Below are 16940 nucleotides of genomic sequence, written 5' to 3'. Positions count from 1 at the left end.
TGAAGATTTGTGTTTGCTTTGTTCCTTTTGTTTAGTTCATTTCTAGGACAAAACCAGTCTTTTAAAGCATAAAAATCTTTGCAGAAGGAAATGTCATAAATTTGAGGACGGCAGAACCTTAAGCAGCAACCATGTAGTAAGAAACGCAGGGCAACCTTTTGATCCAGACCAGTAAAAAACAATAACAGGATGGTGAGGTTGTGATGAAAGTAACAACTATTTCAGCTCTGAGGAACAAATTTCCTAAAACCATTACCGACAAAGAACATGGCGTAACGATTTAGGGTCGTTCCTCTTTTCATCCAGCTGCTTATCTTTGCCCGGTCTTGAGGGAGCTGGTGCCTCTCTCCAGGGGTCATTGAGAACAGGAGATGTCCAACCTGGACAGGTTGCCAGTCTATTACAGGACAACACAGAGATGCACAGGACAAACATGTACACACACACACACACACACACACACACACACACACACACACACACACACACACACACACACACTCTTACCTAAGGGTAATTTAGAGAGAGCGACTAACCTGGAGTACCTGTTTTCATCTCTAAGTTCAAGCTATAGTTGGTAATCCTGTTATGAAACACTTTTTGTTATACTGGGTGAAATCGTCCTTCCTGCCTGACAGTAGTCAATGCATTATGTATTCAGAAAAATTAGGTTAAAAATTAGACTTACTTAGACTTAGACAACTTTATTTGTCATTTTGTATGTACATACAGAACCAAATTTCATTGCATACAGCTTGTGAGTTACAGTATAAAGTGCAGCAGTGATTAAAAAAAATAAACTATTTAAATGAAAATGTGAACAATGCAGGAAAAAGAAACTGCGATCACAGTGTACAGGAGAATATTTAAACCATTTGTATGTGCAGAAAGTATGGTGCAAAAAGGCATTTGTGCAAAAATGCATTTAGAAACTAAAAGTTCGTCAGCATTTGCAACGCTAGATAAAGATGCAGTGATGCAAAGGTAGAAATGGTGGACCTGCAGCGGATGCTGAGAAAGATCTCTGTGAAAGCCGCAGGCCTGTAAAAACTCTGACCGATCCCTGCCGTTCGGTCCAAATGTCCCTCAAGTTCCGGTGGTATCACCTTATCTAACACCTGTGTGCGTACACGTTGCTTGTTAGTTTCCGCTTGTTGGCTGCACATGCCAGCAGTGTTTATGCATCCGGTTAGCTTAGCGGTTAGCTTTGGTGTTAGCCGTTCATTGTAGCCCCTCTGCTCTGACCGTAGACTTTGAACATGGCTGAGATTCACAAGAAGCAAACAGCGTACAAGTTTATTAGAAGAGGAAGGCCTCAGTAGAAAGAAATAAGACCAAATTGGATTTGGGGGATTTTTTTTTTCACACAATCCCCCTGAGGAGTGGAAGAGCAGGTAAGACGATCTTGCCCTTGCGCAGTTATTCAAAAAGTGACTTGGGGAAACTTCCGGAAAAATCTGCGCCTCTACCTTAAATGGTAATTAAACCCTTACAATCTCACTTGAAGAGTTTGGTTTAGTCCTGGACCTTTGTGTCCATCACTGGAGATACGTTTCCTGCTTAGCTTCTGTAGCCAGCATAGTTAAAGAAACCACAAGTGCTATGACGAGTTAAAACCTAGATTTTTAATACTTGGATATAATGAAGAGCCTTCGATTTTCAATTCAATTTGCAGTTTAGTGTATTTCTGCTTGTATTTAGATGGCAAAATAAAATGAATCATGTTTTTGTTCTTCTTAGTGAACCTTTGGTCAAAACATGAGGTGAATTGTTAAAATAATTCAGCTAGAACAAATATGTTGGGGAAAAAAAACCTGCTCAAGTTAAACTAAATACGACATCTTACTCTGTTTGTAAGAAATGTCAAAATGTCTTATTCTGTGACCAAAGTGTGAATATTGAGCATAATTAGCCCTAGCTTGCGCTGACTAACACAAACAAACTTTGTGAACCAAACCTCTTTAACACGACCCACTGACATTAACATTATCGTACGACATCATTCACCCATCTCATCATTTCTTCTTTCCGTGTGTGGAAGAGGTGCAGTGAAGTCTCATCAGGTTGTCTCATAATCCAAAATGGCGTTCTGCGAAGAAGATGAGGCTCCTTCCAGCCTCTCCTCTAACTCAACAAAGTGGGTCGCAGTTTTGGGACTACAGTCTGAACTAAATAAACCCACCATTTGGGTTAAAGAAACAACCCAGCTGTTTTTGTGTGGAGGTTCCCTCACAGGCAACCTTCTATACTTCTTTGATGTGAGCGTCTGTCTGGGGGACCTCTGTTGGTTTTCTTGTCAGGAAAAAAAAAACTAGAGCTGTTGTTTATATGTGAAAGAAACTCAGACTGTTTGCTCACCTCGAGGTGCCTTGTTGCTTTCATCCTAAACTCATTTTTTCCTGTCCTTGCTTGCAGGAGCATGACATCGAGACTCCACACGGTGTCCTCCATGTGACGATGAGAGGCGTCCCCAAGGGCAACAGGCCTGTCATCCTCACCTATCACGACATCGGACTCAACCGTGAGTCAGCAGAATAATAGATTCGCCGACCTCACACCCTCCAGGATGGATGTGCCCATCTTGTGCTTTCCTCTTTTCAGACAAGTCCTGCTTCAACACCCTGTTCAACTATGAGGACATGCAGGAGATCACCCAGCACTTTGCTGTGGTCCATGTGGACGCACCCGGCCAGCAGGAAGGAGCGCCTCCCTTCCCCAGTGGGTGAGTGTCGCACGCGTTTGACTGGCGCTGACGAGTACGAGCGCAGTAATTTTAGAGCCGGTGCAGAGGCAGCGGGTTCATTTGCTAATGGAAACGTTTTCACTGCTCATTTGTATTATTCAGGAACAAACTTCCTGGAATATGTAAATCTATAATGAACTCTGATTAAGTGAAAGATAAGGAAATATTTTGCCTTCAGAAACTACATCCGTCACATTACGACCACAATCTGCCATGCATTTTATTGGGGTTTTATATGATAGACCAAGGGTTCCCAAAGTGGGGGTCTCAACCCCCCCGGGGAGGCGCGAGATGATTTGATGCTGACAGGCTAAAAATATTTAGTATTTCCTGCACTTTTTTGTAAGAGTTTCCATAAAACTATGACTTTATTGTCATAATTTTATAACTTTACTGTTGTAACATTATGACTTTATTCTCACAATTTCCAGAAAAACAAGGAAAATTAAAAGCCATGTATCATTTTGCTTCCACTTTTCAGTTATTCACCAGTTTCTTTTGGCCCATCAGTCAAAATGCCAATAAAATAGATTGAGGTTTGTAGCTGCAACGTCACATCCATCCATCCATTTTCCAAACCGCTTAATTCCTCATGGGGTCGCGGGGGGTGCTGGTGCCTATTTCCAGCGTTCACTGGGCGAGAGGCGGGGTACACCCTGGACAGGTCGCCAGTCTGTTGCTGGGCAACACAGAGACAAACAGGACAAACAACCATTCACACCTAAGGACAATTTGGAGAAGCCAATTAACCTAACAGTCATGTTTTTGGACTGTGGGAGGAAGCCGGAGTACCCGGAGAGAACCCACGCATGGACAGGGAGAACATGCAAACTCCATGCAGAAAGACCCAACATCCCAACATTTCTGCAACATCACATAATGTAAAAAATATAATAAATTGGTCCTCTTAACGGTATTATTAATGTTGCATTAAATTTTTCAGGTAGACTCTTCTCCACCTTAAGAAACACGGTGATGGGACTGATGGGAAGAGCTAACGTTCTGCTCTCACATGTTCGCCTCGCTTACTTCTATCAGCACTGTTGCCAACTATTTAGTAACTTTTCAGATCCCACTAATGACTATTTTATTCAAAAGCGACAAGCAACGAATCTAGCAATTATTTATTTTTTTTGTTCTGTCTTGTTTGAGACTTTGGTAACAAGTAAAAGCACCGATCGCTCTGAGTTTACTGTCTTTTCAGCAAACTGCGAGTGCAGCTGTGAGCCCCTCCCACTTAGAAAGCTCTGACAGTCAGTCAGTCAGTCAGTCAGGCTGTGCTGCTGCAGCAAATCTGCCTGAGGTCAGAGAGACGACTGTTCCCCCATTGAAAATGAGTCATACATAAGCAACGCTTCCACTAGATTACAAGGCGGGATGTAAATGTATTGTAAACATAATCTTTAACAGATAATGGTATTTTGTTTTTCTCTGAAACCGTTGCACTTAAGTAGATCCCTCCCTGTAAGTGATTCACAAACAGCCTCGGTCATTTATTCACCTCATCCACTCTGGGTGCCTCTGCTATCTTCAGGTTAAAACTGATAATGTAAAAAAATTTATACATGTAGTTTGGATTCAGGTAAAATATTATTTAATAATATATTAAATAATATTTTAATATTATTTAATATATTAAATAATATAGTGGTGGCCTAGTTGGGGAGTGGTGGCCTAGTGGTTAGAGTGGTTAGAGCACAGAGCTTCAGTCCCAGAGGTTCTGAGTTCAACTCCCACAAGCTGCCATTCTGGGTCCCTGAGCAAGACCCTTAACCCCTGATTGCTCCCCAGGCGCCGCACAGTGGCAGCCCACTGCTCCCCAAGGGGATGGGTTAAGATGCAGAAATTTATTTCTCCATTGTGAGATCAATAAAGTTCAATTATCATTATTATTATTAATACTTGAAATTATTTTATAGAGTTCTTTTTCTTTTAGTTTTGAGCATATTTAGGGCATTTTTAATTATTTTCTGTCTTATCAACGTTGATATTTCTCTCACCTACAACATACGTTTTAGTCATGATAGTGTTTTAGCCTTTTGTCTATATATATATATATATATATATATATATATATATATATATAGTTATGTTTTTAATGCTCTATGTCTATAAAAAAGTATTATTCTATACTTTTATTTTGTTTGCTTTTGTTTCAAATGTTTAAAAAATAAACCAGTCAGTGATCATTATGTGTTTTTTTTTTTTTTTTTACCCTTTTGTTTGATTAAAAAAATAAGTATTGATAATGGTTAAAGTACCAGATTGATAAGGTTGATAAGGAGTATGGTTAATAGTAGTAGTGTTGGTGAATCCTTACTAATACCCATCCCTGCTCGTGTGTCTGCAGATACCATTACCCTACCATGGACGAGCTGGCTGAAATGCTGCCCTCTGTGATGACTCAGCTGAAGTGAGTGTCTTCCTGGTTGGTGGCTGATTATTGGTGCGGTGCAGGTTTTTGAATGTAAAAAAAAAGAAAAGAAATTATCTCCAGTGCTTACAGTAACCTTTTCTTTCTGTAGAGTCAACAGTGTGATCGGCATCGGTGTAGGAGCAGGAGCTTACGTCCTCACCCGCTTTGCTGTGAGTCCTCCTCATCAGTTGCTTAGACCACACAGCTTGCTGCACCGAACATCAAAGCGTCTTACCAAACCCACCCAGGGCACCAGGTTCCTGTTATGGTGCCATTGAACGGCAGGTTTCTGTGCTGACCTAAGTCAGGCTGAAATAAGCACAATCTAGCAGAACGCTCTGGAGGAGTGAGGAAGCACTGACAGATTAATAATGAAAAGGGAGGATGGTAACATAGGGAGGTGCAGGGATGAAAAATAGCAACAGTCTCTCTGAGGACAGTCTGCTCCTGTTTAAAAATCAAGTGGAAACATTGATTCTGAGACGTGTTGGCTTTTACAGGCTGCAAGCAAAACATGTTTAGCTGGGGCGGACAGAGTGGCTCCTGCTGCACTGCATTTGTATCATTTGTATTAGGCCGAAAGCAGCATCTGCAGCATCCACTTGATATTGAGCAAGATGGATCCTGTATTTCCCCAGACAGCCTCCCTCTGCCTTCAGGCAATGTTAAAGTCTGATCATCCAGACCTTCATTTAAACCAACGGCCGTGCTTTACTTCTTCATAGGTTTCATCTGTGTCTTCATTTTGCTGCTGTATGCCTTCAGACATTTGAGCGTATAATTCTGTTTTGCTCACATGCCCATATTAACACATTTTTTTAACAGATATAAAAAACAACTTATTTACCAACTGTCACCCAGCACCCATTTGTAAAAAAGAGACAACACAGTTGCTATACTGTAGAAACGCCTGCTGCCCTTACATGTTAAAGGGAATACAACAATTATCGTTCTTTTTTACAACTTTTCCTCTTCTGTTATCTTTGGGTACCAGATGGTGGTATACATTTTAATGTCTGAAGTTGAGCAATATTTGAAAAGCATGAAGAAAAAAGGCAAACCCAGAGGAAGCCAAGAGCGCAACCCAAAGTAGCGAAGGGCGCTGATGTTACGTATTCCAGTTCCAACCCTGGGCATTGTTGTGCAACATAATTGCCATCCTAGATACGATTAGAGGTAGCAATGTCTTGAGATGAGCTGTGAGCCAGACTTTGAGTTGTCTAAGAGCAGTAGCTTGGAGACTGAACAGACCACTACCCTACCCAGTGATTTAAAGGTGCTCTGTGATGAGCCCGGTCTGCCTCAAATGTGTCGCAGTAGTGAAGGACCGCTTGCAATCAAAAGGTTTCACTCAAAAAATAAAAATTTGTCCGTATTCAGCTTAGACATCGCAGTCTCTATATTCAGTATATCTACATTAGGGATGCAAACAAATAATCGACTAAGGATTAATTGTCGATTGATGGTCTATTAGATTAAAGATTGATCCGCCGATTAACCGATGAGGTCCGCTTTCTTTCAGTGCCGTAGTATGGCCGCCATCCAGAAGAGGGCGCTGCCGTTCATTCTAATGTGGAGCCAGACTACTGTAGTTGTAAGAGACAAGGTGAAGCGGTCCAAACAGAGTCCGGCGCGGGATTATTTTTAGTTTCATGAACACAACGATGCAAAACGCACTTTACGCGGTTCTGTTTTTAAATATAAACGCTCAAAAAGCTCCAGGGTTACGACCTAAATTGCTCCCGTCCAGCCGTGCTGCATGGCAGGAGGCGTTAGCGCAGGTCACGATGCAAAAAATTGTAACATGATAGAAAAAGACATGATACCAAAAGCACAGTTGATGGTGAGGGCTGTCATGAAGATTTGAAGTGTTTCACATATTTTTATTCTATTCATCTTAATTGTTTTTATTCAGCAATATAATAGGTTGCTGTTATGTAATATTTTATACACATGTCTAACTTTAATAATGTGTGGAAAACCACAATTTGGTGCTTATTAAGTCAGTATTTAATGGAGGTGACACAATTAACTGTTAAAATATAATGATGTACCAATTAATCGTTCATTAGTCAATTCTTAAAATCAACCAATTTTGGATTAACTTATTAATCGATAACTTGCTTCCCTAGGGTTTAGCTCTTTTCACACCTCAGCGCTTAGTTTTCTCCTGTTGTTTTTTTATATTTGAAAGTCACTTCAAACCAATACTATACATGTAGTGGATTGAAGGGGAAGTTAAAATACTGTAATACTATCAGATTATAGCGGCAGTCAAATGCTCTCTCGTTTCAGACAATTTTGTCCCATCTGTTGGAGGCTGAAGAAACAGACTATAGATCTATTTAATTACGTTATTCACAGACTGTTAGAAGACACAGAAAAATAAAAAACGCAAATTTTCTTATCTTAAAGAACACCAGCTGTTACCTCAGTGGTCTCACTGCTACAGTCTGACTTATAAAGTTTTCCACTGTTTCATAATCTAGTAGAAACAAATGTTTCCAGCAGAGAGAAAAGATGAGACTTTCAGCTGCTTCTGTTCACTGCTACAGTGTGTTTTGGGTGAGAAGACTTCTTTACCTGCTCGTTGTTATGAATCTCGCCCACTTCTCTGTCTAGTAAATGGTCCCATTGTCTCTTGGCTCTGCCAACTTTGGTGGCATTATATATATATCTTTTTTTATTTTTTATTTTTATTTTTTTTATAATACAAAATCTTATTTTATTTGAACATTTTTATATCTCCATAACAGCTAACAAATTAAACAAAATGGCAACAAGTACAGAATAAGGATCTGTTAGTTTAACGCCGCTTCAGATTTGCACTCATAAAAATCTATTTATAGCAGATCTAAATTGTCTGTCTCATGTAGTCTCTGAGTGAGACATCCAGAAAATGCTTTAAAGGTCCTTTTTTCACATAAGTCAAAATATCTCCACCAATTTGGTCAGATCTCTACTCAATTCAATAAATTTTTATTTATATAGTGCCACAACAACACATGTCATCTCAAGGCACTTTCCAAAGTCAAATTCAATCAAATCAAATCCTCCAGGTTGGTCAGAAAGTTTCCTCTCTAAGGAAACCCAGCAGGTTGCATCAAGTCTCTCCAAGCAGCATTCACTCCTCCTGAAAGAGTGTAGAGCCACAGTGACAGTCGTCTACATTGCTGATGGCTTTGCAGCAATCTTTCATACTGATAGTGTATGAAGTGACAGTGGAGAGGAAAACTCCCCTTATTTATTTATTTATTTATTTATTTATTTATTTATTTATTTATTTATTTTTCCCCAGTGTCCTGTCTAGCAATGTGGCAATAAGAATTGATATCTTAATGCCAAATAGAGCTCGACAGATTTTGCTTTCTCAAGTGGAGCAAACAGCTTTGTATATATATCTGGGGAGTAAAGGCAGAGTTAAGCCTTTATATCGGGGTGAGTTACACTTTAAGGAATGCAAAACTCCTTTTTGTGTCGCCAGTACGTGGCCACACATTCATCAAGAATCATTACGTCTCACCATAATGACGTTTTTGATGAGACAGACTGCGGCTCAGGATGTGCACAGATCACACGCAGACACCAGACATGATGTGTTCACACCTTTTTTTTTTAGTCTTTCAGGTTGTTGTTGTTTTATTTTATCTCTTTCTGATTATTAATTTCTTTTTTTACCAAAAAAAGTGCTTTACAGGAATAGGAAATGGGGCTATATGGTCTGAGGTGACATTTCATCCTCCAGACATACCAGTGTTTTTCCCCTTTTCTAAGCGCGTGGTTCTAAAGGTTCTTTTTGTGACAGAAAAGTTTTTGTTTTTTTAAATAACTCAGTTTCTTTGTAAAACAGTGGAAGGTTGATAGTAATTTATTTATTTTTTCTGATTCAAAGTCTCCAAATTATGAGGATATTTAGTCTACTGCATTAAGACCCCACTGATGCCATCTTTTCCAGCTGAACAACCCCAGCCTGGTTGAAGGACTGGTTCTGATCAACGTCGACCCGTGTGCTGAAGGCTGGATCGACTGGGCTGCTTCCAAGGTCAGTGCTCCAACGTCTGAATTATTTACCAGATTAAGGGTCACAATCACCATGCTGAGACCCCAATGCTTGAATGATGAGATTAAGATTCATTTTTTGTCTTAAGTGCAAACACTGGCTGCTGCATAAACATCCAAACACCTTCACACGTAGATCTCTTTCTCCCACAGCGTATTTCACATTGTCTGACATTATATGAAAAATTTACTAAGTTTAAAAATACACATGGTAAGTTTTATCAGATGATAAAATCTTCTTGAGGGCTTTTCTTCTAACAGGCCTTATATTAATATATGACCCTATCAAGCAGTACATATTTAAGCACTAAAGCACACAGCTGACGGTGTTTGTTTGATGTTTATTACATAATGTAATTACTTAGCTACTCTCTAATGACGCCATTCATGCTGTTTATTATTGGTGCACTAGCTAAATATGGTGGATTTGTGCTCCTGAGTACAAAAACTGTGTCTCTTAGAACGTGTGAAGGCTCACTAATAACGTGGTCGTGTCTGTGTTCGTTACAATGACCTGTCTCTGCTGGCGCTGTGCAGCTGTCTGGATGGACCAGTAACTTGGTGGATATCGTCATGGCTCACCACTTCAGCACTGTGAGTACCCTCTGTGGGTTTTTTTTTTCTCAACGCTGTTGTTTATTGCTGATGCCGCGAGGCAGCCCCTGGACCACAGGAGGCGTGTTCTCGATTCTTCTAGAAGCCAGGAGGTTATCCGTCCCGTTATTATCAGCAAACAGACCTTTGCTAATAATGCCTTTTAATCTGTAGGCTCACGACCAGCTAAACGCAAACACTCACCTAACAGGGCTATAAACGACCCCGCTATACAAGCATACACTCCTGCTACAGTGAATCAATAATTCTAATTTATAATCACCTCCCTGCACATTTGTTATATATGTGCTTTGTCATAAATGCAATAGATTACTCCATGGATCTTTTCCATGCATGGTCTAGTGAAAATCCCAGCAATGTGAAACTCTAGTTAATGCTGTTGGCTTTTTTTGTGTTAGATCAACCCAAAGTTAGACATACTGTAATTATGAAGCTAAATAAGAATTGCACAGGGTTTTATTTTTAAAGACGTGCTAACGTGAAACGTGAAGCTCCACAGCTCAGGTGGGAGAATCTGCTGAGTCCTGCTCATACCCTGCAAGGTCAGAGAAATGAGTGCCCTCCATCAGGGGTGCAAGAACCAAACCACGCCGCTCTGTTCCTGCGGCTTGTTACGTTTTTGGCGAACGTTTTGGGTAGAAGTTTGATTTCAGTGGGGTCCAAGAAATATGAAGCAGGTGTGCAGCAGTGGGAGTTCTCGTAAAGTTTGACAGAGCTTTCCTTCAAGAACGGTTCTCCTTGCTGCCGCCTCAAAGTAAAATAGCTAATCCTGTTCTTGCAGGGTGTGTACAGGCCTTCAGTCGCGCAAACTGCAAATATGGCCTTTATGGAAAGGTGGCGATAGAGAGCTAACGGGAGTCCTTATGTAAGGACCTTATGTAAATATATTTAGTTAAATGCATTTAAGGTTTAAATTGAAGTTTTCCGTCTTTCAGGATGAGCTGACAGAAAACCAGGAGCTGATCCAGACCTACCGCCTCCACATCGCCCAAGACATCAACCAGGACAACCTGGCCCTGTTTTGTGGCTCCTACCAGTAGTAAGTTCAAGGACATGAACACTGCACACGGGCAAAAGAACGTCTTTTTCCTCGTTCGTCCCCGTTCGTTGTTTTTGGTCTAAGCTTAGTGAAGTACGCCCAATGAGCTCACATAGTTTCATCTTCTCTGACACGCCGTTACTTTGTCTCCAGCCGCCGTGACCTTGAGATCGAGAGGCCCATCGTGGGATTGAACGAGGACACGGTGAACACACTGACGTAGGTGTTGAGATGGTACTGGTCTGTGTTTTGCATCTTCAGGGCGCAGCAGGACCTTTAGACGTTGTTGTTTTTTTGCCCATCTACTCCAGGTGCCCTGCCTTGCTGGTGGTTGGCGACACGTCTCCTGCTGTCGAGGCCGTGGTAGGTCACGGTCCGTCCAGAGCGCCAGCAGCGTGTTTCTTCTTCTTCTTCCTCATGGACATCTCTCTGTGTTTCAGGTGGAGTGCAATTCCAGGTTAAACCCCACCAAGACCACGCTGCTGAAGGTGAAGGATCTGGTCACTTAAAACCAATAAAACAGATTTTACTTTAAAGGTAAAGATGATGTATTAACAAGACCAATAATAATCCTTTAGATGGCTGATTGTGGAGGCTTGCCTCAGGTCGTGCAGGTGAGTTTTTAAAAAACAACTTTTCTCAACATCCACTTTTTTTTTATCACTTGAGGACTCTTCTCACTTTTCTTTTGTCTTCACAGCCAGGGAAGCTTGCTGAGGCGTTCAAGTACTTTGTTCAGGGCATGGGATATAGTAAGTAAACAGCCGTCGTTTGTGTGTCAAAGGTCTAAAAACATGAAAATATTTGCAGCAAGTGGTTCAAACCGGTTGACTTGGCCGTCCTTTCGCACTTCGCTCTAAAATGACGTTTCTGCGGTTTAGGTTTGACTGTGTTTACTTCTTGGATTTCCTGTTGACGTGAGCGCAATTACAAAAGACCCTCAGAGCGAGGGCTTGTTTTCACTGCAGCCTGTTGCTAAACAACCCGGGCTGAAGGGGGTCCGGCGGGGCGGGGGGGTTTGGTTGGGGTCCAGGGGAGCGTGAATAGAGAGCCGCGTTTGTCAGCCGCGTCACGGAGGAGCAGCCGTTGGGACCGGGGTTCGCGCTAACATGATTTCCTCTGTGCTCTCTGCAGCGTGCGCCCCTCACAGCTCTCAGTAGGTGAGGTTTGTGTCTGAAATCCCGCTCGACGCGCTGAACACCTTTTTGTGTTTCCTGTTCAGCGCAGAGTGGGTGTTGAAAGTGACCCTCTTTATGGTTCTTGGTGTGCCTCTCCTTATTATGCACCACTGTGTGCCGACGCGCTCTCTTTTGAGGGAGAGTCACGGTGCATAAACAGGTCTCCTGCTTTCACTGCCTGCAATCATGTAGAAAAAAAAAAAAGAGAAAAGGTGTTTAAAGATGATGATGACGAGGCAAATGCAGGTTTGCTTTCCTTTCTCACTGCCTTGCAAAGCGATTTATAATTATTCCCCTTTTCACATTTTGTCACGTCGCAGCAGCAAACCTCAACGCATTTTGTCAGTAAATCAGTGCAAGCCGACAAGTAGTGAGCCACCGTGACGTGAAATGAAATGCATCCATGTATTTAAGGTATTTTTTATTTCACATATGAGAAGCTGGAGCTTGTGACATGCATCGGTATTCAGCCCCTCTGACCCACCGCTCACCCAAACGTGTCTCTGCCAGTTTCTGGTTCCTACGCCTGAAATCTTTAAAAGCATCGTAGCACACGGACGCGCTCTGAGCCGCACCTTTCTGGTTGAGCCCTGGCTGAATGCTGGGAGTCGTTGCCCTGCTGGAAGGTGACGCTGCACCCCACTGCTGGCCAGCCTCCCTGTCCCTGCTGAAGGAAGCGTCTCCACAGCATCACGCTGCCGCCGCCATGTTTCACTGTGGCGTCGATGGTGTGTTCGGGGGAGGTGGGGGGTTCATTTTTTTGCATTGGTCCCAGAATGGTGATGGATCGAAGAGTGTTTTGCAAGATGCTCAAGGTTTGGGAATTAGTTTTATAACTTAACCCTGTTCTTTTATAAACCTCTGAGGCCTTCACAGCTGGTTTCGCACTCAGGTTCGACTACCCACACTCTATTTACGCATTAGGCCAGTTCAGAGGACAACAGGTTGCACCTCGTCTCCCTCAGGGTATCAGAGGAATAGGAGCTGAATACAAATGCGCTCCAGTTTCAGAAAGAAATCGTGTCTCATTTCCTTTCCACTCCACTTATGCAGCCGTTTTCTTTCGGTCTATTGGATGAGGCACATTTCAGTGCGCTGTAACGTGACAAACAGGGAAAGACATCAAACGATATGAACCCTTTTGCAAGGCACCGTATGTGTGAATCTCTTAATGTCAGCTCCCTGTTGCTCTCCAGCTCTTCACAGCGGGGGGGGCTCTGTCGGGTGGAGCCCGCGTCTTAGCGTTGCTCTTAAAGGCCACGGAGTCCACCTATTGAGTAAATGTCACGGCAGGATTAGAGCAGATTATAAGAGCTGTTGTCATGCAGAGAAGGTGTGCAAAATAAAACCCAGCACCTCACCCCCCCCCCCCCCCCCCCCTTCCTGGTTAACACATTGGGACAGTGTGAAATGCAACAGGACATGGCCAAAGACGACAGGAAGTAACCCTCGGCGTGCGCACATGCTATGATGTCTCACCACCACGTCTGTGCCGAGCTCAGACAAAGCCTCCATTTTAAAGAAAAGCAACCTGAGATGTTCCCTTTCACACCTTCTGTTCTCCTGTCTTTCCTTCTTCCACTACCGCCTTCAGTTCCCTACGTTCTCCTCAGTCACCTGAGCAACGAATCAGGTACCGGACTCTTGAGCTGCTGCTCCCCCAGGAGATCTCTGAACCAAAATGGCCTCTGCAGCGACTGAATGTGAATGTATGCGGCGCGCTCCCCAGAGAGCTCTTCCAGATGTTTGTCGCAGCGTTTTCAGAGGAGCTTTTGCATACATTCATCCGTCTCCCTGCAGGCGCCCCGGTTCTTTTAGTCAGCATGTCCTCTCCTAGTGTCCAACTGCTGCATGACCTGCTGCTGCCGCTGCTGCACATGCCGTGTTCTGTTGTCGTATTGCTTGTGTCGTTTTTCTTTCAGTGGACACGTTCGGCAGTTCTCAGTCACGCATCTTTTTTTTTTTTTATTTAATTTAGGCTGATTAGTCTGTGTATCTGAGAATTGCTTGCATGGTAAGCACTTTTTTTCTTCTCTGTTGTGTGTGTGTCCCCCTCGTCAGTCCGCTCCGTGTGTTGCGTGTGAGCAGAATATTAACATCTGTTGTTTTTTTTTTTCTTCCTTTCTCCCCCCCCCCTCTCCCTGTTTCAGTGCCGTCAGCAGGAATGACTCGTCTGGCTCGCTCGCGCACCACCTCCTCCTCCAGCATCACCTCCATGGAGAGCAGCCGCAGCCGCAACAACATCAGCAGCCTGCTGGAGGGCAACGCGGCCGGCGGCGGCCTGGACAGCCAGGTGGCGCCCCAGACCATGGAGGTGTCCTGTTAGACCCCGCCCCCCCCCCCGAAACCCGCCTCCATGCAAACTCCTGTAGTAATTTATATGTCCCCTCTCTCCGCCTCTCCTTTCACTTCTCGTCCTGATCCCACGCAGCTCAACGCCAGGGGAGCGCGTGTGATTAGAAAGGAGGATCTAATAAATATATTAACAGATGCATATTAGAGGATATGTTATATATATATTGTCAAAGTCACATTACTAACAGAAACCATGAGTACATTCAGATGTTGTCTATTTAAATGTTCAAACCACAGGATTGAGTCAGCTGTCTAACCTTGTATTTATTTTGTCTGTGTTTTTAAACCTCATCACAGATGTTCAACGGAGCTTTTTTTTATTATTATTATTATTATTCCTAACTTGTTTTTTTTTTTTTCCTTTTGGTCCACAAATTGTGAATCACTGTGTTTCTGTTTTTAAACCTACTGCAGTGCAAGTAAGTCACAAAGTAAGAAAGCGTTCCTAAACTACAGATCCTTGTCGGTGTGCAGTTGCTCTCTGGAGCGTCCCGCTAAAACAGGGTTTTGTTGTGTAAAAAAATGAGACAGTGATAAATTATTTCAAAGCTGCTTCCACAAAATGGGACATTTTTCCTGTACAATTAAACAGAAGGAGGGCGGGGGTGCACAGCTTTGAATGAATACTTCAGTTTTAGCTTTCAGTCTGCTTGAGTTCAGCCCTGCCAACCAGTACTGAACCTGATAAAACCTGAATAAGGTTCTGCTGTCCCAGCCGGGTCATCTTAACCTTTTCACCTCAGCATACCTTATGTTAAAGCCATAGTTTGGAACCAGGCTACTAAGGATTAAAAGCATCTCGCATTTCTATAACACGGACTGCTGGTGTTGTCCGTGTATTAAGAGTCTCCTGTGTTCCCCATATATCTAGACGTAGGAGTAGGCTGTGAGACTGAAACCAGGCCTGGCTGAAACTTTCCAGCGCAATCCGTGACCTTGAGGTTTTGGACCACCATTTGAAAAAGTTTCTTTAGAGCCACAACACTTTGCTCTGCTCCAGAGAACACCGTGTCCCCAGGGAAAGTCGCTGTTAGTCTGTCCCTTCTATCTGGTTTCTATCAAGGTGGAGGAGACTCTCAGCATTTCCCTATAGGCCAGTTTTAACGGGGAACCTTCGGGTGCCTGCTGGAGAGGCTGAAGGTGGAGGAGGATTTTAGTTTTAGTACCACTGTGATGAGGGATACTGACGGACTCGTGCCTCAGTTTTACTTCAAGCTTCTGCACACTTAGCATTTTCATCTCCTTCCTTCTTACCGATCTGTTGGTTTTCCGTTCAATCGTACGGGATAAATGTTAAAGTAAAGAAGGAAAAAGCGGCGAATGTATCCGGGTCTCCTCCTTTTGCACGACAAAAACCTGGCTCCGTCTCTCTCCAGAGAGCCACCGCAGCAGAGGCGTGGGGCGGTAACGGCAGACGAAGGGAGACGGACGATGCGCCGACGTAGCACTGCGACGCGTAGCACAAACGAGGCTGCATTCAGATTTCTCTTTGTGATTGAACTCACCATCTTCTTTCTTTCTTTTTTTTTTCTTTCCTTTCTGCACTTGTGTTGAGCTGAATGGATTTTTCTTTCAGTGATGCTTTACCAACCTTTTATGGGTCCAGATGTGAAAAGTGTATCAGTCCTGTAACGTAGGGGCCAAGAACGGCTTCTCACTGTCTGCTGATTCAGCTCATTTCTACTACTACTGAATAAAGCTACGAGACGAGCACACGTCTGCTGCTTTGTTGTTGTTTTCTTCTTTTATTTGCCAGTAAGTCGGTGGCATTTTTCTCACACTGTGGTGGGGGCAAACAATCAGTCTGTCTTCATTCAAACACGAAAGAGAAAAAACTAGACTAGAAGGTGCCTGAGGAGCCGGGCGCTCTAGTCCTCTGCGTGCTCTGTTAGTGGAAAAGCGAGGTGACGGCGGTGAGATTGTTTCCAACCGCACGGGCTCTTATTTCCTTTCTGAGTGATAAGTGCTGCTGTCACAGATGCGGCCATCTATATTTAGCACGCGGTGAGCAAAAAAAAGAACAACAATGATCAGCTGCTTTACAACAGAGGCCGACTTCAGGGGGAGAAAGATGTGCAGAGTGGAACAAAAATAAAAAAGTGTCTGTCTGCAGGAATGTTCTGGTTTCTCTGAGAACTTTCTGCAGCAATACGAGGCACCACTGCTTTATAGTAATTTAACACCAGGAAGAGTCTGAAATGATGTCCATGTTTTTTTTTTTTGTTTTTTGTGTGTGTGCTTTTCTTTTAACTTGAAGAGTTGGGAATATTAGTCCAATATTAGTCCAAACATAGCCTCGTCCAAATATCTCTTCAAACATATTTTTGGTCAATTGTCAAGCTCATTTAGAGAAACCGGTCATTTTCAGGTATCAAGAAGCTATAATTGTTGATGTTTAGACTATAATTCTTGGGTCTTATGAAGTTTCAATGGCGCCATGGTTTGCTGGATTGAACGATAATTAGTGATCTGTTTCCGCTGCGCTCGAGCCGAAGTCGTCAAAGCCTGAAAAGTGGGGGTTTGGAGCACCCCTCC

General features: G+C 43.0%; 1 protein-coding gene across 5 annotated transcripts in view; it reads left to right on the top strand.

Moving 5' to 3' along the window:
* Window positions 1-16124, top strand: part of ndrg3a (ndrg family member 3a) — a 59224-nt gene extending 43100 nt beyond the window's left edge. For 3 of the 5 annotated variants that reach the window (XM_012858447.3, XM_012858433.3, XM_012858454.3), the window contains 14 exons: window positions 2416-2521; window positions 2602-2722; window positions 5094-5156; window positions 5269-5329; window positions 9115-9201; window positions 9756-9812; window positions 10769-10872; window positions 11026-11091; window positions 11184-11235; window positions 11313-11360; window positions 11451-11486; window positions 11573-11624; window positions 13645-13683; window positions 14201-16124. In XM_012858447.3, coding sequence (XP_012713901.2) covers window positions 2416-2521; window positions 2602-2722; window positions 5094-5156; window positions 5269-5329; window positions 9115-9201; window positions 9756-9812; window positions 10769-10872; window positions 11026-11091; window positions 11184-11235; window positions 11313-11360; window positions 11451-11486; window positions 11573-11624; window positions 13645-13683; window positions 14201-14376 — 1068 coding nt within the window. In that variant the 3' untranslated portion in view covers window positions 14377-16124. Of the gene's footprint in view, window positions 1-2112; window positions 2138-2415; window positions 2522-2601; window positions 2723-5093; window positions 5157-5268; window positions 5330-9114; window positions 9202-9755; window positions 9813-10768; window positions 10873-11025; window positions 11092-11183; window positions 11236-11312; window positions 11361-11450; window positions 11487-11572; window positions 11625-13644; window positions 13684-14200 lie in introns of those variants that run through there. The other 2 variants (XM_036124740.1, XM_012858440.3) reach the window with 2 other exon arrangements.
* The last annotated feature ends 816 nt before the right edge of the window (window positions 16125-16940 follow it).

The sequence above is a fragment of the Fundulus heteroclitus genome, chromosome 20, assembly GCF_011125445.2.
Source record: "Fundulus heteroclitus isolate FHET01 chromosome 20, MU-UCD_Fhet_4.1, whole genome shotgun sequence".
Lineage (NCBI taxonomy): Eukaryota > Metazoa > Chordata > Actinopteri > Cyprinodontiformes > Fundulidae > Fundulus > Fundulus heteroclitus.
This window is presented reverse-complemented; position numbering and strand designations above follow the sequence as displayed.